Source organism: Ornithodoros turicata, unplaced genomic scaffold (genome assembly GCF_037126465.1).
Source record: "Ornithodoros turicata isolate Travis unplaced genomic scaffold, ASM3712646v1 Chromosome54, whole genome shotgun sequence".
NCBI classification, from domain to species: domain Eukaryota; kingdom Metazoa; phylum Arthropoda; class Arachnida; order Ixodida; family Argasidae; genus Ornithodoros; species Ornithodoros turicata.
In genome coordinates this window covers 526,989-550,288 of record NW_026999382.1, presented here as the reverse complement: position 1 = coordinate 550,288, position 23,300 = coordinate 526,989, and the positions used below count along the sequence as shown (strand labels likewise).

Sequence of the window (23,300 nt, the reverse complement as noted above, 5' to 3'; positions counted from 1 at the left end):
TGACACTTTTATGTTTTATTTTATTTTTAGAGAAACTACCTTTCGCGGGAGTGAGGTCTAAAAGACGGGATGAAGGTTTCCTGGGCAGGCTTGCATGTACATTGTCTGCATTCTTTTGAATGCTTTTTCATACACTGTCCAGCTTTGAGCAGTCACCTGCAGTTTGATGTTCCCATGCAGCACAGCACAGGGCTTTGACGAGTCTTTAAACATCTCGATTTAAGCTGTGCCGTCACGTACCTTTCAGGCCACAATCAATGCACAGTTTTGTTCTCACCAGTGTTCTGTTGGGATCCTTAAGGGAACTTTCCCTGCAGGCTAGATGCTGGCACATTTGGCACAATGGGAGTTGGAGTCGGATTTGCTATAGCAGCTGCACTCTGGTGTCAGGAACATGCTCCGGGGAAGAGGGTGCTGTGCATTCAAGGTGACTCTGCTTTTGGTTTTTCTGCCATGGAGATGGAGACAGTGGCAAGGTGAGAGCACTTAGTGTGATTTTATAGAGGTGTTCCATAGGTTTGTTCATACTAGTGGCCAAAAACACTATTTTGTTTTGCTACCAAAAAATCAAGGGTAGTTACAACATGATTATTTTGCTCTTTGGCTTCCTTACATATCTGCATCCATAATCCTAAGTGTGTCCCACATTTATGTCTTCGGAAAGAAGATCCTAAACTCGGACAGCAGAATTAGCCCCCTATCTGAGCTCTATTGGATTGTATGTTACATGTAGACATTTCATTCAGCTGAGTTTCATTCATTCACGTACAGTTCCACCTGGTAGCGACTTCAACAGCCCCATACGTTCTAAGGAGGTGTGATTACTGTGATTGAGGACTCTTTTGAGACTCTGCAAGTTTTGTCTGAAATCCGTTTCCCAGATAGAATTCAGATATAAATAATTGAAATTAATTGAATTGTGACTCACGGATAGTACTTACAGGGTTGAAGGGTGTGTGTTATTCTTTGGGGTACAAAATAATTATAGGATCTCTCGAACACTTCTGTCTTGTGCAGAAAATTTTAGCTTTGGTTCAGGACGTTAGTCATTCGTATTATAATTCATGCACTACTCATTTAATATTTTGCACATTTCATCTGACAATAATGTTGGGCATTAAAACGTTCTTACTTATACTTTATAAAAATGGTCATGCACGTTTTAGACCTGTTGACATTCATTTACAAGTAAAGGTCCACACATTCTTAAAACAAATTTACAGTGGTAAAAATGCTCTGTCAATTGCGCCATCCTGCACAGTGTTGCTTTTCTTGCGTGACAGAACATCTTGAGCTTTTTGCAGCCATTGTCTTAGTGAAACCACTGCTATTCTCACAAGTTTTAGTCTTTAGATGGCAATCTCAAATTCCAAGTTGGGACAAGGCACACACCTGCCGTTTTTGTAACCACTCCCAAATCAACTCATTATATCGGTCGCTACAGGTAACATAATTTTACATTTTCGAGCTCCGATAACGTACAATATACTGTGCATATGAACTCGATGAAAGTTTTTGGGGCATTACTGGAATCCCACTCAGTAAGGGGCAGTGAATACTTAACTCCCGAGTTGCCACCGAAAGTGGTTAAAAACAGTCAAACAGAAGGGAAATGACGCCATTACAGGGTGAGGGAGAAGCCCGCATTGCATAATGTACACTGTGTGTGATATTGCCTTTCCACAACACAAAAATCACATCTTGCCACATCACGAGCGGGTGAATATGGCAAAAAGGTGATGTATACTTTTCTGACTTTGTTGTACTTATTTAGGCCTCTAAAGGATAATGTATTTTGCGCTGCATCCTTAAAAAATACAGCTCCACATGTGTCTTCTACCTGCACAGATTTTCTGAAACGAAGCGGCGAAGGTCGGTCACCTACTTTGGATCATTTGACGTGAAATAGCCCAGTTGCAAACGTTTAGACCCTGGTTTTTCTGTTATATTTTTGTAGGCAATCATGTAGCCCATTCTAGTATAAGGTATTAGTATAAACGAGCAATATAGGTACTCGTATTGCACAATGAAGACAGTCTTTATTAGGGAATAAGTAGTAGAAGATGCTTTCTCTGAAATGTGATTCTTGTGTACGTGACATTGAACGGGTAAATGGGGTGCTGAGCGCGTCTCTACCTAAGCAGCAGTACACACCCAATGAAATAGTAGCTGTTTCTACTCTGAGAATAATTGCTAACGCCTACTTGCTACTGGGTCGTCACTAACGTTCTTGGGCACTAATAAAACATTATTATTATTATTATTATTATTATTATTATTAAAAGTCACTTACAAGGGCATTGGAGTGTTGACAAGCTCCCGTGGCATAGAGGTTAGGACAACCACTTTCCACGCCGAGGTGAATTCCGGCAGACGTTCCTGATGGATGTCGGCCCAGGATGCATACTAACCCCAGAGACGCGAGATCCTGCTACATTCTGCTACAAAAAGCCAAAATGTTGAACTTCCTGCGCCCATTTCTTGCCCCATTTTGAAGAACAACAGTAAGAAAAGAAAAGTCTTTGCTTGCACTATCTTACACGTCCGGCCAACCCAACTGGTTTTGTCGACTATCGAGACAGTTCAAGCCATGCTAAGCCATTTATCTAATCCAATCCGAGTCAAGCACTCTGCTGTGCGGTGGTCACATATGATTCTGGTTATGCTTCTGGTGATAAACCATCTGCGGGCGCGCTCAAACACATAATGCGGTACCTACATGGCTTTGGCATTGTCGAAAAGAACAGGTAATCGGTTCATCGTTTTTTTGTTTTTTTTTAAATTCTAACATGACCTTCGTAGCTGATATTACAGCCGTAGTCACAGGAAAGAGTGTGTTCAATAATACGTACCGCACTTTGTTTTGACACCGGCCTGGCTGGCTTAACGACAAACTTATTTTCGAGGGCTTACAGCAGTTTAGCATTTGGACGTAGTTCCGTATCGGGACCACTGGCTTTTCTTTAAAGAAAAGAGAATAAAAACAAAAATCGAACGCTTTTACGTAAAAGATGAACTAATTAGTAACGAAATTAAACAGGAGTGACCCTCGTATATTGCGTGAAACGTATAAAAATTAAATTTTATCGCCCATTTCTTAATGACGACCTTCTGATCTAACCGGAGGCACAGTCCAGAGCCATTTATAGGGAGAGTTTGGCTATTCTCTGATCTTTTGACGCCTAGTGGGTGGAGCCTATTTTGACGTCAGAGTTGTCGTTGCGCCGCCCAAAAAGACTGAATCCAAGCAGAATCCGCTTATCAGCCATCTGATGCGCGCCATATTGATGCTGTCTGTCAGCTTTGTTGTCGCAATGAATGCAATCTACAGGAATAACCGGCTTATGACCCACAGCTGCCTGTGATAAGGGGGGGCTTTGTTGCCAAACTCAAAGAGTTCAAGGACGAAGGGCTTTCGAAGGACAATGTACGCACGTGTCTTCCCTCCTTGCATCGTAAACAACGATCAGCATCAATATGGCGTCGGCGACCGGCTGACAACGGCACAACAATAGAGCACGGCGAGGGAGGTGGCTTAGCCATGACGTTGCATGACGCGCTTCAAGTTAGGCTCCTCTAATGGCCAAACTCTCCCTATAAACGGCTCTGGCACAGTCTCGACGCCTGCACCGCCTAGTGCGTGCCTCAGGGGGGCCCAGACCCCCAATCTGTCTGACCCAAACTGACCCAACCTCACTAAAGTGAGGTAATTTAACCCAATTCAATGATCCTACCTTTTGCAAGATGGCAAGTTTCGAATCCGTTAGTCTTAGCATTGTCGTGTTTCTTGTGCGCGAGAAGTGCATCAGATGGGGTTGTTACAATGCATATAAATAAAGCTCTACTCCACAGAGTTTTATAATTCTTATACATTTTTAGATTCAGTATATGACTTTCTTTCACTTCTATACAATATTTACCACTTACCATACCACTTTACCATAAACCTAACTCTTTCGCTGCTTTTTAAAAACGAGTGGTCCCGATACGGAACTACACCCTAAAATTGTACAGTCAAACTCCTTTATAGCGAACGCCTTTTTAACGAAGATACTACAACAGCAAATTTTTTTGCGGTCCCGCTGGAGCCCTATAGGTCCAATAATGGACATCCTTTTTAACGAAAATACCTTTACTGCGAATTTTTTTTGCTGTCCCCTGAGTTTCTGACTGTATACATAGATATTGGTCGCATTCATACTCATACTGTTTAGGACTTCTATTTGTTAACAAATACATACTTAACTCATGACACTCCGCTGATTGCTAGACCGTTTTGTTTTCGTCGATATCTGAAAACTAATTCAAAGGCACTTGTGTCCTGAAAATGCGCCTTCAGTATCCTAATTCTTTACTACGAATTGGTACGAATGAGAAAAATACGGAGCGAAAACTGAGGGATGACATGGAAAATGCAAGAAGAATGTTATGTCATGTCGTGGGTCCCAAACGGTATGAAATCAACAACCGTTAGAGACATAGAGAGCTGTGAGACCCTCCTATCACGAAGCAGAACCAAACTTGTAGCAGTCCTGGAAAATCTAGAAAGGAACAGAAAGGCATAGTGCAATAGAAATGGCCACCAAAGCACTTCAGAGGCACTTGATTACTAAAATTTATTGTTTTAAGCAGTTTCTATATTGTACGCCACTTTAACAATGTGTTAATTATTAAACGTTTTGTTGTCCTCACTGCACTTTTTTCAAGAGCTATCAGACTGGTTTTTGCTGCTCCAAAACTGCAAAGCCCAATCACACCCCTGTAACCCCCCCACTCCTTTCATGGTGTCCTCTCTCCATCTGTCCACATCTGTTATGCTCACTCTACATGAGCTTTTAAAGGACCTTCAGGGGACTATACTCTGACTCTGGTACTATAAAGCAGTCAAGGTCAAACCTATGCTGTCAGCATGACGTGAGAGTGCTAGACTCAACGGTTCAGCAGAACAAGTAATATACGCAGGAGTTTACTCGAAGTATTTTTAATTGGTAAATAAAAATGCAGTCAAGAATGTCTGGTGGGAAGAAGTCCTCAGTTTGTCAAGCAACCCTGTAAACAAGGAGACCAATAAACACATGGCTTTCCTGTTGGGATTCGCAAAGACTATCTTTTGTGAAAATGTAATTTGTGTGAAAGAAAATAAGCACATGCCGAATCTTGCACTAAGTAGCTAAACGTCTATACCTGGGCAGTGTTTCAGCATCGTGGCGCTGCTGTCGTACGTTGCTCTGTTCGGCCCATAGTCGTGCGCATGAGACATTTTCGCCGCTGTACTTGGCGGAGTTGGCGTTTCGTCGGTCTGCTTCACCACAGTATTGCCAGTAGATCTAAATTTGCATTTTTTGGGGAGCTATAACGTCTATGTGAGAAAATTTTGCGGCATTTTACTCCTGAGGACGTACACAATTCAGGGCACACAAAACATGAGGTTGCACCTCAACTGCTTTATAGGACCTTTAAACAAAAGTGTGTCTTCTTGTTCATCATCTTGCAGATGTCACAATTTTATTTCTTGAAGGGGAATTCCACTGCTAAACAAGTCCTTGTCCGTGCATATAAATGTGCTTTCATTACATTCATCGTTACATGACTAATTTCACGCTTATTGTACAACATTTTGAGTTTTAAAGGTGTAACTATACCGGGTGTTTCACGGAAGTCCCCAGCTGAATAAATCTTACTAATTCAGTACAACTCCTAACTTTTAAATTGTACTGGAGACGCTTTCGGAAACTTAGTTTCAGAGATTGGAACATTCAGCGAAAAATATTTCAGGAAAAAGAATCCTCCGTCGACCCTTAGTCATTTTTATTTATTACCGTAGATATGACATAATTTGCAGGTGGATAGCAAAGCGAAAGAGCACATTGGTATGCTTTCAGCGCAAGAAATATGTAAAATGTAGACAATTATAGTACAGTAAACTTCCGTTAATTTGACCCTGACAGGAACGCAGAATTTGATCGAATTATCCGAGGGTCGAATTAAAGAATAGGCGGAAAAATTAGAGGAAAAAAAATGCACCTTTGTGCATTCCTCTGCTGTTGCTTGCGCTTGAAACGTGCATCTGGAAACATTGCACATAGAGCGCGCGCAAGATGGTGGAAGCGAAACTGAAGCCGGTTTCGCGAAGAGCATGCATGCACACACACACACATTTTTTTTCTTTTCTGGAATATTTTTTGCTGAAGTTTCCAATTGGTAAAACAGAGGCTTCAAAAGCATCGGAAGAAAAGTTTTTGATTTCATGAGTGAGTGTATGCAAATCACAACTCAGTTCTTGGCCCAATGTCTTGGGGATCTTTACCAAACAGGAAGTTCTTTGATAACACCACCCGTCTACGAATTATTCAGTCGCCTTTGTGAAACACCTGGTATATACTAAAACCTCCATTTGGGCTTGTCTGAAAGGGCAGAGGGAATTCCTGTTGCAGGATTAAAAGAGCACATTCTGTACAGTAAAGTGTTGAAAGTTGGTGCTCAGTGTTGCGTGTGTTTTCGCGTTTTTATGTCATGCAGACCTGGTATATAGTGGAACTTTATGTACATCCACAGGTACAAGCTTCCCATCATCGTAATTGTCTTCAATAATGACGGTATTTACAATGGCTTTGGAAAGGAGACCTGGCAGTCACTCTTAGAGTGTGGAGAACATCTTGGCCTTGTGTAAGTGCCATTTAATGTCTTACTTGACTGAATATACTTATGACAGCCCACCTGTATAGCCTGTGAATGTCCTCAACATGAGCTAGGATTTGCCCTTGCAAGGATCCTCACAGCTTATATAGTTATACATGGGTTGCAGTGGTGTAATCAATGTGATAAACTACCATATTCATGAAAACAGCAGATTTTGTACATTTCAGATTGGATGTTTAGATATTTTTATGGGGAGGCCAGTTGGTTGCAGAATAGTATTTACTAAAGGGAGCTCAATTGTGACAAAATCTTTATGCAGTTAAGATAGCTGTAGTTGTCAAAAGAATATGAAATCAAACTTGGGTTTATGTACAGCAAATGTTGCTCGAAAAAACGTTGACAAAACGAGGGAATTCATAAATCGAGGTCTTAAATGACAAAAAAAATACAGTTGGATTCTTAGCAGGGGATTCACAGATCGAACATTCATAATACGGGGGTTGACTGTACATGGCAACATGTATAGATAATATACAGGTTTTGCTACAACAGTTCATTTTATCTTGTAGTTTTGGCAGCAGCAAAGACATTTTTCTCTCATTCTTCTCTCGTGCAACCCGTACGCAATATGTTGCTGGGTTGGTACAGTCATTGTTTTTGTTTCTGTAATACGTAGTCAAGTTGACTGAATTATGAGCATGAACCTCTCTGCATTCATGGAAATGCCCTAATTTTATGGCCTGCTACACAAGCACTCAGTTGCAATTCTCAAGTTGAGAGCTGACAACCTCATGTCCAAGCTGCTTCCTGATCTCTCAGTTGTTTATATTTGATTATTGAGCATTGTTGAGGAGGGCCAGGGAGTACACAGCAGACAAGCAAATGGGGCCCTCTATGTATCATATCATGCCGTGGAAGGAGAAAATGGTTAAAAATTGGGCTGTTCGGTAGTTCTTACTTTAAAAGCGATAAAAACCCCAGTGCCAGGAAACAAACAAAAAGATGACACAACACACAAAGTCTGTGCTGTGTGTTGCATCATCTTTTTTAGTTTGTTTCCCGGCACACGGGTTTTTATTATTTTTGAAGTAGGAAAGAGAAGATACACATCCGTTGAAATATAGTGGTCCAAATTGTGTATGCATTTTCTCTGTGGACTCGAGAAAAGTTGAGAATAATATACAGGGTGCTTTTTTATTTGTTACAGTATTTTTATTTAAAAAACTAGTGGAACAAAGCAGATACAGTTTTTGCAGTTCAGAAGAAAGTATCTAACTACAAGACACCTAATTACCTAAAATTCTTTAATTAACTCTTTAATTAGGGGATCTGCATACAAGTAAGGTAATAGAATGGAGATAATCCTCGTTAAAAGCTATTTCATGTTTAAAAAACGCTTAAACGCGCACGTCTGTTGAGATATCCATAGCTGAATTTAGCTATGCAAGTGAGCTGAAACGAGAACTGCTCACTTCAATGCAGAAATGATATAAGCTTAGTCTAATCTGGGTCAGGAATCGGTCTATCCAGTCAACAGATAAGCTTCTACACCAGTCAGCTCCATCCCTCCAAAGCAAGCCCACGTGGATTGCTCCAAAAATGTGTACTTCCAGTTTTGGCTCATTTGCATTGCAAAATTTAGCGATGGATATTTCAACACACGTGCGCATTTAAGGGTCTTTTAAACATACAGGGTGTCCCACCGAAAAAGGGCCAGGGGCTAAAGAAAAAGCGGAGTGCTCTACACAAATGGAACCAACTGTACGTGCTTGGCAGTTGTGTGGTCTATCCAAAAATTTTTTTTTCATCGCCCCTTGTCAATTAATTAGCGGTAATTAATTTTTTATAACGTTTTAATTATCGGTTTTAGCTCTCAGATGTCAATGAGGAAGTCGGCACCCGCACGCGACGATTCCAGCGCCGTCCGGCGTACATTGACCTTGAGATTAGCGCTTGGAGACCATCCTTGGGCCACGTGACACAAGAGGAAGATATTTCACCTGTTTCACGGCACACCTATCAGAGTGCACTGCAATCGTCGCACGCGGGCGCCGAATTATGGGGAGCGCTCTGTGGTGCGCGCGGCTACTGATACAAATTTTTATACCCGGGAAAAAACGAAACCACAAGCCATAGCAACTTCAAACCACTTCAGTTGCGTCTTTTTCGACATGTACTACAACTTCTTCATTGACATCTGAGAGCTAAAACCGATAATTAAAAAGTTAGAAAATTAATTACCACTAATTAATTGACAAGGGGCGATGAAAAAATATTTTTGGATAGACCACACAACTGCCAAGCACGTACAGTTGGTTCAATTTCTTCGATACCGATACAGGATACAGAACTGAAATTGATTTTCGATAGAGATACTCGATACTGTATCGTCGATACTTCGATACATCACTGAAGTCCCAAATATAATAAAGCTGGTAATATGATTAGGTAGTAAAAAAAAAAAAAAATTATCCGTTATTTCTGGAACCTTTAGTGTATTTTTACAGCGCACTCTTTCTGAGAGGGCTTAAACGTATCCGACCGCACGGATTTAATGAAGCTGCACTGTCTGAGCAGCTAGCCTTGTTAGAATTTTAGATTGGACTGAAGCTATGGGTACGTTGAAACGATCGCTTCCATAAGCAGCCTAGCAAAAAAACAATTCTTTACGATTATGTTCTTCATGTGTACCAGTTTGTGAGCACGTGACTACAGATGGCACACCGGAGTTTGTCTGCCATAACTGATACTTGATTTTTGTAGTTGGCCGTTGTGAGGTGTAGAACGGGTTACAGTGCTCAAGCCAAGCCGGCGTTTATTTTTTCGGCATGACAGACGTGGAATCCACACTTCAAGTTAAGTGGACATGCTCTTGCGCACTCAGAAGGGGGACATCGGGCAGAGCAGTTTCAGAAGCCATGAGGTTGGTCCTCTGTAAATCCGCTATGGATGATACCGAGCGTTTTCGGCGAGCCCGCCGTAAAAAGAGACGGAAGAGAAATTTTTCTCGAACCAACTGGAAGCCAACATGCCGACACTGTTAAAACAGAACTTCACCATATAGCAGGCTCCTAGCCAACCATGATTCCGAATGATATCATTCTGTGTCCTGATTTGTTCAAAACAGGGGGGTGGCGCCTATCTGGGACAAGCATAATGTGTCTCAGATAGGTGCCTCCTCCGATTTTCAACAAATCAATGCATAGAATATCCTTCAGAATGATGGTTGGCTAGGAGCGTGCTGTGTGGTGAAGTACACCGCTGTGGCCTGGCTTGTACCACCTTCTGAGTGAGCGCCACCGACCCTAAGTCTGACAACAGCCTCAATACTTGCGTCTTTTGTTAGTATCGGGTATCGTTAAAAATACACGATACACTAAAAATATATTTTCGATACCAATACTCTGATACTTAAATTTTTTGCACGCGATACCTAATACCGATACACAAAATACATCGAAAGATAGTATCGAAGCTACATTTCTCTTCGGTACTGCCTGTGACTGTTCATGAATTTTGGGTTATTAGTCATCTTGCAGTTACGTGCTTTCTTCGAGGGGATGTTTGCCTGGCCGTATAACTCAACTGCGAAAATGGCATCTATTTTGCTCTGCTAGATTTTTCATAAAAAATTCTCTAGCAAATAAAAACAAAAAACCCTGTATAAAGAATTCCTCCTGTTGCACAGTAGACTTGTTGCCGGTATTGTCTCCAAAATTCAGATTCACAGTCAGCAAAACGCGCAAGGTTATTATTATTACGATTATTTTATTTACATTCAAGGACCATTGAGGACATTATGGGACGAAGTGGACAATATGACATATATCAGAATACAATAACGAATAACAACAACAAATTATGTGAGTTGTGCCAATGGAAGGCAATGGAATAAAGTCGTGCATCACCACTAGGTGTTGGCATCTAAAATGCTGCAGCTGTGTTGTGGTTTAGGCGGGCTTGACTTTGTGTAGAGTATTTCTAACCAATAAAGAAAGATTCTGAAGATTTAAAAATAAACTGTGCATTGCTGGCGTGAAAATTATCCAAACATGGGTGAGCAAAATTTTGGAATTTGCTTAAAAACTGATATTTTTGTGATTTCATAGCAGATTTGAGATTGTGTTATGTTGATCAGCTCCAAAACAAGAAAGCAAAACTGTCATACTATATGTTTCTGTGTTGTGCGACCAGGTTACCCCCAAATGCCCTTCAACCAGGATGTCGTTATGACCGCATGGCAGGCATGTATGGTGGACGAGGATTCAATGCTGAAACACCAGCAGAGCTACGCGAGGCTGTCATGGAAGGCCTCAAGAGCACAGATGGCCCTACTATAATCAATGTTGTTATAGATGGCATGGCACAACGCAAGCCACAGGTGGGAAGGCTACTTGTGTACATTGCACTTGAGCAGTGGTTCTTAACTATAGATAGAGCCTGAAGTTTTCGGGAAATATTTTTTTCTAAATTCGGGGGGTTAAAATCGGGTAAATAAACATGTGCACTAAATTCATGCGAATTCGGGTGAAAAAACTTTCATTACGCTAAAATCGGGGAGAAATCGGGCTCAGTTATTCAGACTGTCTGTAGCGGTTTGGTACAAACGGTGATGTAACTGCATTTTTCTGCAAAACAAGTAAGTTGGTGCATTCCTACAGACATTCCAGAGAGGGCAATTTGCCTGGTAAAAATCGGGTTTCACCCTAAAGAGGCAACCTTCAGTTCAGGGTGCAATTTCGGGGAAGAATCGGGTAAAACCCTAAAACTTCAGGCTCTAACTATAGACCTGTCAGGGCCACAGCGGGGGGAGTTATGATCGCAACAGGATATACGGCTACAATGTATTGCCAGTGTGAAATGAACTTACCCTCAGCGGTAAGTGACGACCTCCAGCAGTTTCTTGCACCATGGTTGGAGCATTGTGGCACTAATAGGATGAGTGGTAAAGGACACTGTAAAGGCCTTCGAAGTACTGTGTCTACCAAACAGTCTTAAAAAAGGACACACCGCCATTTGCCACCGGCGTCTGGAAATCCAAACTTCTGTTAATACGTACTACAGTCGACCCCGTTTATCTGGACTTCACTTCCATGCGCGCTATTCGTACAAAAATCTAACAACAGGTTTTAGTCTATGCAATTTGCCTTCATGCATTCGGGTTTCAGTTTTCGGCTATTAACGAGGATTTCCAAGAACTGCCTTCAGTTATCCAGATGGTGTAATGGGTGTGCTTTTTTGTAACTGAGCACAAAGTGTGCTGCATTTGTATGCTGTGTTGACTCAGAGACAGTGTGCAACGTACCCATTTCATTTCCCGTTTCTCATTGGATCATTCATAATGATAAATAATAATCATTTATGTATACATTTATAAGGCCCTTCTTTTTCTGCTGCGGCAAATCCTGAATTCCGCAGCAGGGAACTATCAATTCTGCATTTTTGTGCGGTAAAAGGAAAATTGCCCTAGTTGAGACAGAAAATGCTCTCTGTTAGCTCTTAGTGTAGAGGGGACCAGAAACTTAGTCCAAAAACTTGTGTGACTTAGCATAACAAGGTACATTGTGCTTTCTTCGGAGTGTGAGTGACGTTTGTCACTGACTATCAAATAGTACTTGCTGAATGACCTCTCTGCATGTACAGAGTTTACTATCACACAGAGGTACCTGACAGCTATGGACACCAAAGCAGGGGTCAGCGTTTGCATTCCACTCCAGAATCTCAGAGAGTTGAGGGTTAGAGAGAGGAGTTAGAGGGTTGTTCCAGCACACAGATGGGGCCTTATCCGGTTGGCACATCTACCCTGTAACGCAACCTGGCCCGGTGCGAGCAAAGTTCGTTCATCTCGCGCATAAACTGAGTTCAGCACGCGGTTTCTGCAAAATTCTGCGCAAAACCTCACATTCCGCGGCAGACCCACAATTCCGCAAATTTTTGCAGGATCTCAGAAAAAGAAGGGCCTTATACATTTAGTTATCATTGCAGTCAAACCTCGTTACAACGAAACGCGATATAACGAAATTCGCGATACAGCGAAATAATTTGGATTCCCCGGCAGAGGGCCATAGAGATCAATGTATTTTATCTCACGCTACAACGAAATAGCTTTTAGCCGCCGCCTCGATACAGCGAAAGAGCGAGATAAGTCATAATGCAGAATGTACAAACCCCGAGACTAGGGAACACGACCCCAAAGCCGATTTCAGGGTCACGAAAACAAAGGGCGTTCTGTTCCCGCGGCGAAGGATGACACGCGCGATTAGGGTCGGGAGGAATCTGGTGCCTACATTAGGATCATTGGAAGGTTTGGGATTTTCCTTCAGAGGTTTCTCCTTTTCGCGCTGGTTTTGAACTGTCCGGTTGCAGCCAAGTACAGGACGAAAAGAGCACGAGATGCAAGGCGCCAATGCGCGTGTGTGGGAAACGCTTCGTTCGCGTGGTGGCCTATGTGACGAAATGAGCCAGATTTTCTTGACGGGGACAAAAGCAACAAAGAGCCTTACGGAAGACGCCACAGACGTGTGTGGAAGGTGTGCGGTAGTGACTGTAGTGTGCGGGATTGCAACACGATATGGAGAACGCTGCAGAGGCTTTGGTGGCGTACGAACAATGCGCATCTTCTAGGCATGACGCAGACGCGAATAACCGGCTATTTCACGCAAGAATACAATGCCCTAAGTGTTGTTTGGCGCTGTATTTGTAGTTGTTATAATATTTCGAGAAAAACTTTTCCGTATCGTACGTAGCGGGAGTTATCGACGCTTATGTACAGCGCGCGCCCTCGTGAAGATCGCGACCTTCAATTCGATACAGCGAAAGAAATTGCAATCCCTGTGAGTTTCGTTATATTGAGGTTCGAGTGTATTTCTAAATTAGCTAATTCTCATTTATCTAAATACATTTTACATGCATTTAGATGTGCTAGGGTTAGTGATTAAATAATTGTCTTTCAGCGTGACATAGTGCGCTCAGCTACGTACTGTTTTATTTTTTTTCTCTTCTAGGATTTCGAATGGTTGACCAAATCCAAGATCTAAATGAAGGTGGACATGTTTCTATGCTACTTCGATGTGTATTGATTATTGCAAAATATATTCATATTTTTATATTTTGTACTGGTCTGGTTTCTTTTCGTCTATAAGACCGTTTTAATAATTATGATTTTATTTTCGATTAGGTGCCCATAAATAACACCTCGGTCTTGAAAATGGTTCACCAAAACACTAACAAAATACAAAGGAAGCTATACAACGAACATATTAGACATAAAGGAAACTATAATGGAAACAACACGAAAATGGTTGATGACAAACTATAGTAGATGTTGTATTATTTGTAACATTACAACGCTCATGTTAGTAGACTACAAATCAGACTTGCTTGTATATGCAATCGACGTGAAAGATGTGTATGAGAGGTTAATTAAGCGTACCAAATTGTTTTGGTTCCATTGCCACAGTCTTGGACTTAGATGTCGTTCTAGGCCTGCGATAATGAAATGGTCCTCGACTTGCTTCTCATCCCTTGATTTCAGTGTCATGCCAATATAACGGAACTGTGTAGAAAAGTGTGTCTGTCATCATCCCTCAGACACTGAGCTGTGATTGCTGTTGGGTAGTTCCATCTCAGATCGAACAATCTCAAATCGAAGCCACTGTTGAGCAAAGAAAAATAAATGCTCGCGGAAGTGTCTGGAAGCTAGGGAAGGAGGAAAAAATGATAAGGCCGAGTACCTTCTGCAATGGTAATTACTTTGCGCAGGACAGTGATGCTTCTTTCTGACCACAGTCCACATAAAGCATAATAGGATTCTGCATTTGTCTGTGCTGCATCAGTTTTCGTTTATCAGGCAAAACATGCTGAAGGTGAACCGTAGCCTCAAAAAGTACAATACACAGTGCACGCCTCAGCCCTTGATAACTTTCACTCACCAGCGACACAGGTGGTTCAAAATTCTGGCTGACTTGTGCGCGGTCTGTCAAAGAATGTGCCTACGCTCTCCTAGCAATAAAAGGACATAAAGCTCAGCTTTATTCATTTGATGGATTGTCCAGAAAGTTGCTTTTTGAGGCTTCTGTTCAACTTTGGTAATTGTTGGCAAAGAAATGAAAAGCAACGCGCCACTGAAAACACACAAGCCTATTGTGTACTGGACTCGGGTCGGAAAGAGAAACCACTCCTGTGCAAAGTAATTACCATTGCAAAAGGTACTCATGTGGGAGCCTTGTCTACTGGCACCTAATTTCTTCCTCCTCCCCCAGCTCCCAAATCATGTAATGCAAAAACTTTCAAAAGCATTTATATTTCTTTGCTCAGCAGTGGCTTCAACATATATATTTTTTGTGTTTGTTTGAGGAGCAAAATTTCATGGTTTGTTAGATTTGAGATGTAACTAGCCTGCTGCATCATTGTCGTCACTCTATGCTGTGCATTTTTATGAATTGCATTTGTGTGTATTATACCTACAAAATTATTCTGAGCAAACAAACATAAATAGCTGATGAAATATGAAAGTCACTGAAAAGGTTAGCCAGCTGTAGGACTCGAACCCACATCTTCTGGATTACCGGTCCAAGGCTCTACCACTTGAGCTAAGCTAACACGCCTCCACAGTGACTTCCAAGGGTGGGTCATCTGAAGGGACAAACCAGCCACTCTCTCTCACTCATCCTTCTTTCACTCATACACACATTCATACGACGGGATTGATGCAAGCGGCAACTGTTGAACAAGAGAGAACTGATGTTCTGAGGCTGGAACAACATAGAAAGGACATTGTTCATTTCTTAGGCAATTTGAGGCTTTGTATGTGTTTGTCCTATCTATGTTGTTCCAGCCTCAGAACATCAGTTCTCTCTTGATAAATAACTGCTTTGCTAGTCCACTTCCTACAGCATACACACTGAAGATTCAGCTTAACTGCTCAAGGTGTGCAATCACCGATCGATTCTTTCGATTTCGGGCTTCTAGGAGCCACAAAATAAGTCCAAATTATTCAAATGTCCAAACTTTTGAGTCTGTAACAAAAATCCACTTTGTTTCTAAGGTTTGAGAAAACTGTTTACGCATGTTTGCTTCACTGCATGAACATGGAACAATGCCTCATGGCAAATTTCTGCCAGTGTTGCACTCTCGAAGTACACATTCACGAGCGTTTTGACGGCGCCGCAGTCGATCGTGGAGCATATCAACGTCCTTGTTGCTGCCGCTGTGGCCCAGGCCCTCTACCAATCTCAGGTTAGGCACACGCACATCAACACCACCTATGTGCACACATGCCACGTTAGCAGATCTCTTGATAAAGCATTCCAAGATATCAGTGTCCTTGTGGACATTGCATATTATATTACATATTACAATGACACAGTGCTGCTGCTAGTACAGCAGCTTAAAGTAATAGTAGTAATATAATTTGTTTCCTTATTTCCTTGTGTTTTCTTTGTCAATGTTCCATGCCTTGCTGATGTTCCCACCCCCATGTAATGTCCTCCGGACCCTTGTCCAAGTCCCCACATATCTAGGCTTACAGAGATATACGAATACAGTACAAAATTTTTATTCACTTCCACGATATAGGAGTAAACTGTCTACAAATCCAAAACACAGTTCTAGCTAAGCTTAATGTGGTACCTTGAGCTGTTTTAACAATTAACATACATATAGTTTACACCGTAATGCTAAATGGGATATCGGCAATCAGAGCAAAATGGAAGTTGTAAAAACAGGATGTATGTGAACCTAACCAGTGTTGCCAACATGAGATGCATGGTATACATTTATTTTCCTCTCAGTTAGGTGGTGTGCAAAAAGGGCGTTATGAGCCATAGGTACATCCATCTGCGGCACCAAAGCTTTGTTCCTCAGTCACAATTCATAGTTCGGTGAAACTCTATAGACTCTTTTCATCTGACGTCACTGTCGCAGACTGCATAGCCTTTCCCCCTGCTTGTGGCAGCCATACTTTTGTGCATGGCGCGTGCGCGCTACCAGCTTTAACTGTGGTGCGAGCGCGTGCGAAAACAAAAGTATGGCGGATGGAATGAGGTCAGTGAAAAGGGTCTATACAAAACCCCAAAAGTCTTAGTGATAATAAAAACAGAGAGCCACATGATTGTAATCATCAAAGGAGCAGTGAATTGACATTTACTACTCAAAATATATTTGCACTTGCAATGCCGCCTTAAAAATGAGCATCGTTAAGTTGGTGGCAAGCATTTTCTCGGGACAAGTATAATAAACCTCGTTAATTTTCGAGTTCAATTAGCAAAATTAGCTTAATTAATGTGAATCTGTGGCAAAAGTCTGTATTCAAAGTAGTTTCATAATTTTCTGAAGTTAAACCTATTTTAAGAAATTTAACGACACTTTCTCAACGGACACCCTGTATGTGTGTAGCTATTGCTGCTCAAATGAAAGGCCCTAGGTAGGCAGAGGCAGAAGTATGGGCAAAAGCAGTTTACAGCTGTCATTTTCTGCCAGTATGTGTTGAGCACGAAATCTGCTCCTTCTGCAGGCCTGAGAGGGGAAACAGGCTTAGAAAGAATTGACGAAAAAGTTCAATGTAGACGTTACCCAAGCAGGAATTATTTCTACAGCTAGCTAACCTTCTCTGTGACTTCCATCTTTCATCGTATTTCTCCCGTTTTTGTGATCCTGATTTTATAGGTCGGCCTCATAATTCATCCAAGGCAAGAGTGGCTGTGCTGTAGTCCTGATGGGCTAGCTTATCACCACTCCATTACCTGTACACCTTTTAGAAATCAGGTGCCCTTTCTCTAGAGAAGATAGTATAATTGTTGATGAGTTAGCACAGAAAAGCTATGTGCCAAACTTACAGCTGGTAACTTGACACACACGCAAAAAATGCACACATACTACATTCAAGTCTGGATACAAATGCACATTCTAAATGTTTTAGAATGTCCGTATCAGTTGTACATTCATGTAAGCGCAACATTTGTTAAACAGAGTAACGAACTGGACTGTTTGGTGAATCATAGCTAAAAACATGACAGCCCTCAAAGCCCAGGGAACAAAGGACAGCCCGACTTGAGTGTCTTGTCGTCCATTCCCCTTCGTTCCCCGAGCACTGGGGGTTGTCCTGTTTTTATCTACAACATTTGTGTATGTGCGACTTCCTCACAAGTGCGATTTAAAGCATCATCTCTTTTATTATTCTCACCTAATTCAGAAGCTATCTCAGCAAAAGATAGCTGGGCAAATGCCATCCAGTAAAACATGCAAGCCTGTTTTGCACTTGTGTGCGATAGCAGTTGTGCAAGTCCGAGGACAGTGGCTTGGTATACAAAGTTAGAGGGAAAAAAAGCAATATTGTGAACTTTGCTACGCTGAATAGCATGCTCTACATAGATTCGCACTTGAGCGCTGCCCCCACCCTGCATCAAAAGGAAGTGGAAGCATAACCGAAACAGCTTTTTAGTTGGCAGTGCATTCCGTAATTCCTGGGAAACCTTTGTCACTGAGCACCCGATCACAAGGTTCAACCAAGTTGAAGAAGAAACCATCAAGTGACATTGCTGTGTCACTTTTATGTCTGCCATATCGACTTTACAGTAAAGCAGCCCTGATACGTAGAGTTCAACAGTATTGATCTCGGTGCAGCATATGATAAACTTGGGGTAGTGAGTCCTGAACGGCAATATTACTTCAATGACCCAAGTGTGAAGGCTCGTAAAACCATGTTGCTCACTTCTGGACGAGAACATCCGGCACAAAGTCAAATATTTTGATGCAAATGAAATCTCAAGAACAATATACCCAGTTTGATTATCATGAAGGGAAAGAAAACTTGTTGGATGCTGCTGCGTCCAGTGTCACATGTACAAATGAGTCATACTAAGTGTACTCAGCAGCAGATGCAAATACTCTGAGCTGACATTACAAACTCGACCTTTGGTTGCTTAATTCGTTAATATCTGCGCATTCGAGGCTTACGTGTTTGTGTCGTCCATATTTGTTGGCCTGCCCTGGCTCCTTGTTTACGTCCTCTTCATTGGTCACTCTCTCAAATCCAATTAAATGGCAGCTCCTGTCACCTGGTCCTGCAGAACTTGAGCCAGTAGCTTGAACTTGTACCGAAACTTGTGTTGGTAGTCTGAGCTTCACTGTCTTTCAGTATGTGATGTGCCACAAAAGTCTGTGCTACACCAGAACTTGTCATTCCAGTAAACAACATTAAAGGACCGAACTTGCAACTGGGTTCTTCAGTCTGTGTTGATTGCTGCGATGATATTTGTTACAATTTGACGCTTCCTTACAGCAGTGATAAATTGAAGCAGAAAAAAGAAACTTACTTGGTTTGTCTGCTTAAATAATTCTTTGCCACATACTGCAGGCTCCCCAATTTCCTTTTTAATTTCGCTCACAGAAGTTGAAGCCTGGGATGCCCACCTCCTTTGCATCCATCTGAAATTCGATCTAGTATCCATGATACGTTTTGTAGCATCATCTACCTTACGCTCCTGCAACCAACTAACCTGTTGTGCCTTGCAATTTGATGCTCGGCAGTCTGCTTTGTCGTCCGCCTGTACACTTCAGGAAACAGAGTCGGGACGTACGCCGGATGGTTCATCTCCTCACGTCGCCTGTTGCCGACGAAGTGCACACTACATATTATGCTGTTCTTCGTCGGCATCCATTTTGTACCGTCCGGGCTGTAACACCAAGAAACAACATCCTGTTACTCGGCCGCTTCTATCTGTACGCATCACGCACGAGCGTTTTCAACATGACTCACACAGAGACGTTAGGCAGCGTTCACACGGGGCAACTTTTTGCAGCAACTATGAGCAACTTTGGAGTTGCTGTCAGCCGGCAACCTCCAGCAACTCGAGTTGCTCAGAGTTGCTGCGAATCGCACCCCGACCGAAAACTTGAGAAGTTGCTCGTGCATCGGCCAATCAGAGAGGGAAGCATTGCCACGTGACTCCCGATGGCGTTGTGGATTTTGTTCGTAGGTTCATGGGTTCAAATCCTGCAGGTGCAGCTGAAAAATAACTTTTTCTTTTTTTACGAACTTCACGGAAACATATCAGTTGCCACTTCTGGAAGGGAATAATGATCTATTGGGGCAATAGAACTGACTGAAATCTGATAAACAGCAGCTAAAGAAAAGATTCCACCAGTTCGATTCGAACCCACATTGTCCGGTCGCCATAAGGTTGCTTGTGGGTGGAGCTACCGAGTTGCTGCGTGTGAACGCGGACTCAAAATTGCTCAAAAGACGTTGGTTTGAGTTGCTTCGAGTTGCTGGGAAAAGTTGCCCCGTGTGAACGCCGGCTTAGACGTAACACGCATCGAAAAGAAATGCGTCACACGCACGAGAACTCCACTCCACGAGAACGCACGAGCACTGTGAATGCCAGGTAAACTCACTTGACACGGCGAACAGCGCTGATCCAACGCTGCCTGCGATTCTTTTCGTACGGCTTGCTTGGAAAGCTGTAGAATTTAATGTCTTTCCCTTTCGAGTTCCTGTAGCTATTGTTACAACCTACAACACAACAATACTGCGATGTTTTCTTTCCTGGACGCTTTTTGACGACCTCCATTCGCACGCGGTATTCAATCGACAAAGCGTGGTACAGAACGAGTGGCTAGTCCGACGGGCGCTCGCTAGAAGTCGCCACTCGCCAGGCCGGCTCAGGGCCAGTGTCTGACTGTACTACCGTCCACCTGGGTTACAGATAACATGAACCACACATGAACATCTGTAATGATAGCGGTGCAGATTTTGAAGGCAGAATTCAAGTTGGGGTGCTACGCAGGTCGTATCTTGAAACACGAAGAAAGTTCAAGGGATGCGGGAAGGAGGGCAACATTGGATGCTTTCTGTGGCCCACGTGAGCACTCCGCCTGACCACTGATCTACAGTGTTCTAGAAGGGTAACATAGTGGGAAGAGCGCCGGCCCACTCCCCAACGGCAGCTGAGCCAAAAAAAGCGGACGTCCGCGTGTGGCGCTGCTGTTGACAACCCGAGACGCTGGAGTGGAAAATACCGAGGGCGCCTGGTCGGTGTGAATACTTGTGTGCTTCCGTTCTGTTGCCTACGTTTTTCAAGCGCATTCCTTCAACATGTGCACTTGTGAAATAAACGACTTGTGAGCTCTGATGGAGAAGAAAAAGAAGACGGACACGCATGGCTTCCTAATCCACGCTCCTTCCACGATAATGTCCTATATCAGGGCTCGACTACTCTAGTGTGTATTAGCATAAATTGTGAGGTAAATTTCACACTGCACATAGTAATGTGTGTCGACGTAGTACACAGCGTCATGAGTAGAGCGTGAAGTTTTGAAGAAATAATTTCTCCTAAATTGGCAGGAATCGAGTAAGAACCGTGCTCTAAATGGATGCAAATTCAGGTGGAAAAACTTCCAGTATGCTAAATCCTGGAGTACAAAGAGCCACTGTCCAGTGGTAATGCGCTGTGACTCACTACACATCATCACTTCAAACGCCAATGTGGTAGGACCTGGAATCATACTTCTGGAGCTGTTGAGAGTACAGTGCTGGCCGCAATCAGCTACTGTACCACGTGCTGTGTCATCACAAGTGGTCCTCCAACGGTGGCTTTTATGTCCTGTTCCGCTCGAGTTTTACTGTAAGCAAAATCTAGGCGATTCAAAGTATTGTGTTTCGAGATTTTAGAAAAGTGCGGTGACCTTAAACACGGGTACCTTTGGTGCTGCTGTCTCAATTTGGTTTGAGGAGCCCTAATTGAAAGGTTAATTAAATTTTGCAGGTATACTTAATTGGTCGTCTCACAGATGCATGGTGCCATGCAGAAAGTTCAGCCTAGTCGTATAAGCCAAAGGAAAAAGCGACAGCCAAGCAGTTCCTGGTCTTTTTGTTAAAAATATGTAATGTATACGAAAAACACCCTTCAGCAGCACATCATTTCGCATTTGACTCATTGCATTGCTAGTCATCTATGTGAGTTGTCTGTATTTTTGTCCATCGATTGTATTACGTTCTGCAGACCACCCGATGCAGTCACCACAACATTGAGTTCCTGCATATATAGCATTGCGTATAGAATACTGCACATGCACATATGTTTGTATTAATATATAGTCGGGGTGGTCCTTACATATACATGCTACCTTGGAGGATTCTTGAGTTTCTGTACATAGGCTGTACAATAGCCCGTGAAGTACAAGGTACCAAAAAGTTAACATTGTAAGGAGGTTGAAACACAAAATAAACATTATTTGCCGGTACACAGTTGCAGTGGTCTCTACGCACTCTACAAACACTAAATATCTCATGCACGAAATTTTAAAAAGCAAAATATGTACGATATTCGTAATCTCCCGTATATATCCAAATATCCGTGACAGACGTCACAGGGACTTCCACTGGATCTACAAACAGGGCAGAAATGCTAATCGCTGGGATATCGCATGGATGTAAAGCGGATCTGTGGCAAACTCCACTGGATATCCAAACGTCCCGGGCGAGATATCTTACAGACATTTGCTGGATATATCAGGTTTGCTGGGTACCGACTGCTATTGAGAGTAAGTCGTCTGAGCAAGATCTTGAAACCAAATACACGTGTGTGATCGTGTATCTCCGGGGGACCAGGTACGACAAACAGAATAATACTAATCGAGGTCCATATACGAGCATGTTGCTTTCTTCAAAAACATCTGCCCTTTTTGCGGAAACGTCCCTTCTGATAAATGTCGATGCCGTTCCATTCCTCCGATCACTACCATGTGTCTTTCGGCGGACTTTAAGGAACCCTCAGGTGGGCAAAGACAATCCACAGACCGACCGCGCTCATGATCACATTTTAAATCGTGTACTTCGTACCGTACTTAAAGTACTTTTCCCGAGCACTTTCCCATCAAGTACTCAAGTAACCAAACTTGGACTCCAGACAAAAGATCACAAAAGAGTATCAAAAATCCACCCTAAAAAGAGCTAAAATGACAACAAAAAACGAAAACACACAGATAGCGCAATCTGTGTGTTTTCGTCTTCTTGCCGTCATTTTAGTGCTTTTGTGGTATGCAGTACCTACAGTCCCTGTCTGACTTTACCGAAAAGGATTTGTGTGCTTTAAAGAGCATATTTGTTGAAGCAAATTTACTGTTGAGAGGCTTCAAATCTTGAAAAAGTATCAGCGCTTCTATGATTATGTAAAACGAATGGAATGCAAAGACACACGCATATTATGACACTACAACCGGCAGCACAATGACTTTGTCAATTGTCATTTCAGTTCTCCGAGTGCAGGGTTCTATGCTTTTTTTTATATTGTTTCCTTCATTACTTGACTGACTTTACTTGAAGTACACTTGGAATTGGGTACTTTGTACTGTACTTGAAGTACTAATGACGCCAGGTACTTGGTACTTTATTTTAAGTATAATTTTGAGGTACTTTGCCCATCACTGGCACCGAGAGCGCGTACAGTTCACATGGAGCGCTGCTCGGACGCGCTCGGGGTAGCTACAGGAGCGCCGCGCCGCGGCATCCACTCGATAATCTTCAGAGGGGGAGAGCCGCATTTGCCACTACATCCTTCTAGAGCACTGTAACTGATCCAACGATCCAACGCCTCCTCTATAGGCATGTTCGGCTGGAGTTTCGGGGGGCGACGGCAGCGCTGCTTTTCTCCCCTGGTGAG

The 23,300-nt window shown here is 42.6% G+C and overlaps 2 protein-coding genes across 5 annotated transcripts in view; one reads left to right on the top strand and one right to left on the bottom strand.

The window, feature by feature from the left end:
* Positions 1–13,745, top strand: part of LOC135374360 (2-hydroxyacyl-CoA lyase 1-like) — a 77,646-nt gene extending 63,901 nt beyond the window's left edge. For both annotated transcript variants that reach the window (XM_064607354.1, XM_064607353.1), the window contains 4 exons: positions 318–476; positions 6,556–6,666; positions 10,834–11,020; positions 13,644–13,745. In XM_064607354.1, the coding sequence (XP_064463424.1) occupies positions 318–476; positions 6,556–6,666; positions 10,834–11,020; positions 13,644–13,676 (490 nt within the window). In that variant the 3' untranslated portion in view covers positions 13,677–13,745. The remainder of the gene's footprint in view (positions 1–317; positions 477–6,555; positions 6,667–10,833; positions 11,021–13,643) is intronic.
* Positions 1–20,231, bottom strand: LOC135374361 (peroxynitrite isomerase THAP4-like). Of its 3 annotated transcripts, none has more exons than XR_010416860.1 (7): positions 20,035–20,231; positions 19,137–19,313; positions 18,954–19,077; positions 18,595–18,880; positions 11,510–11,569; positions 2,294–2,438; positions 1–448 (listed from the first exon to the last, which is right to left on the bottom strand). XR_010416860.1 is itself a non-coding variant. In XM_064607355.1 (7 exons), the coding sequence occupies exons 1-4, from the start codon at positions 20,208–20,210 to the stop codon at positions 18,692–18,694; spliced, it is 654 nt and encodes a 217-aa protein (XP_064463425.1). In that variant the 5' UTR covers positions 20,211–20,231; the 3' UTR covers positions 1–448; positions 2,294–2,438; positions 11,510–11,569; positions 18,595–18,691. The 3 variants fall into 3 exon arrangements, 1 of the variants encoding a protein (XP_064463425.1); XR_010416859.1 differs by having other exon boundaries at positions 2,294–2,441; positions 18,954–19,065; XM_064607355.1 differs by having other exon boundaries at positions 18,954–19,065.
* Between the last annotated feature and the right edge of the window lie 3,069 nt (positions 20,232–23,300).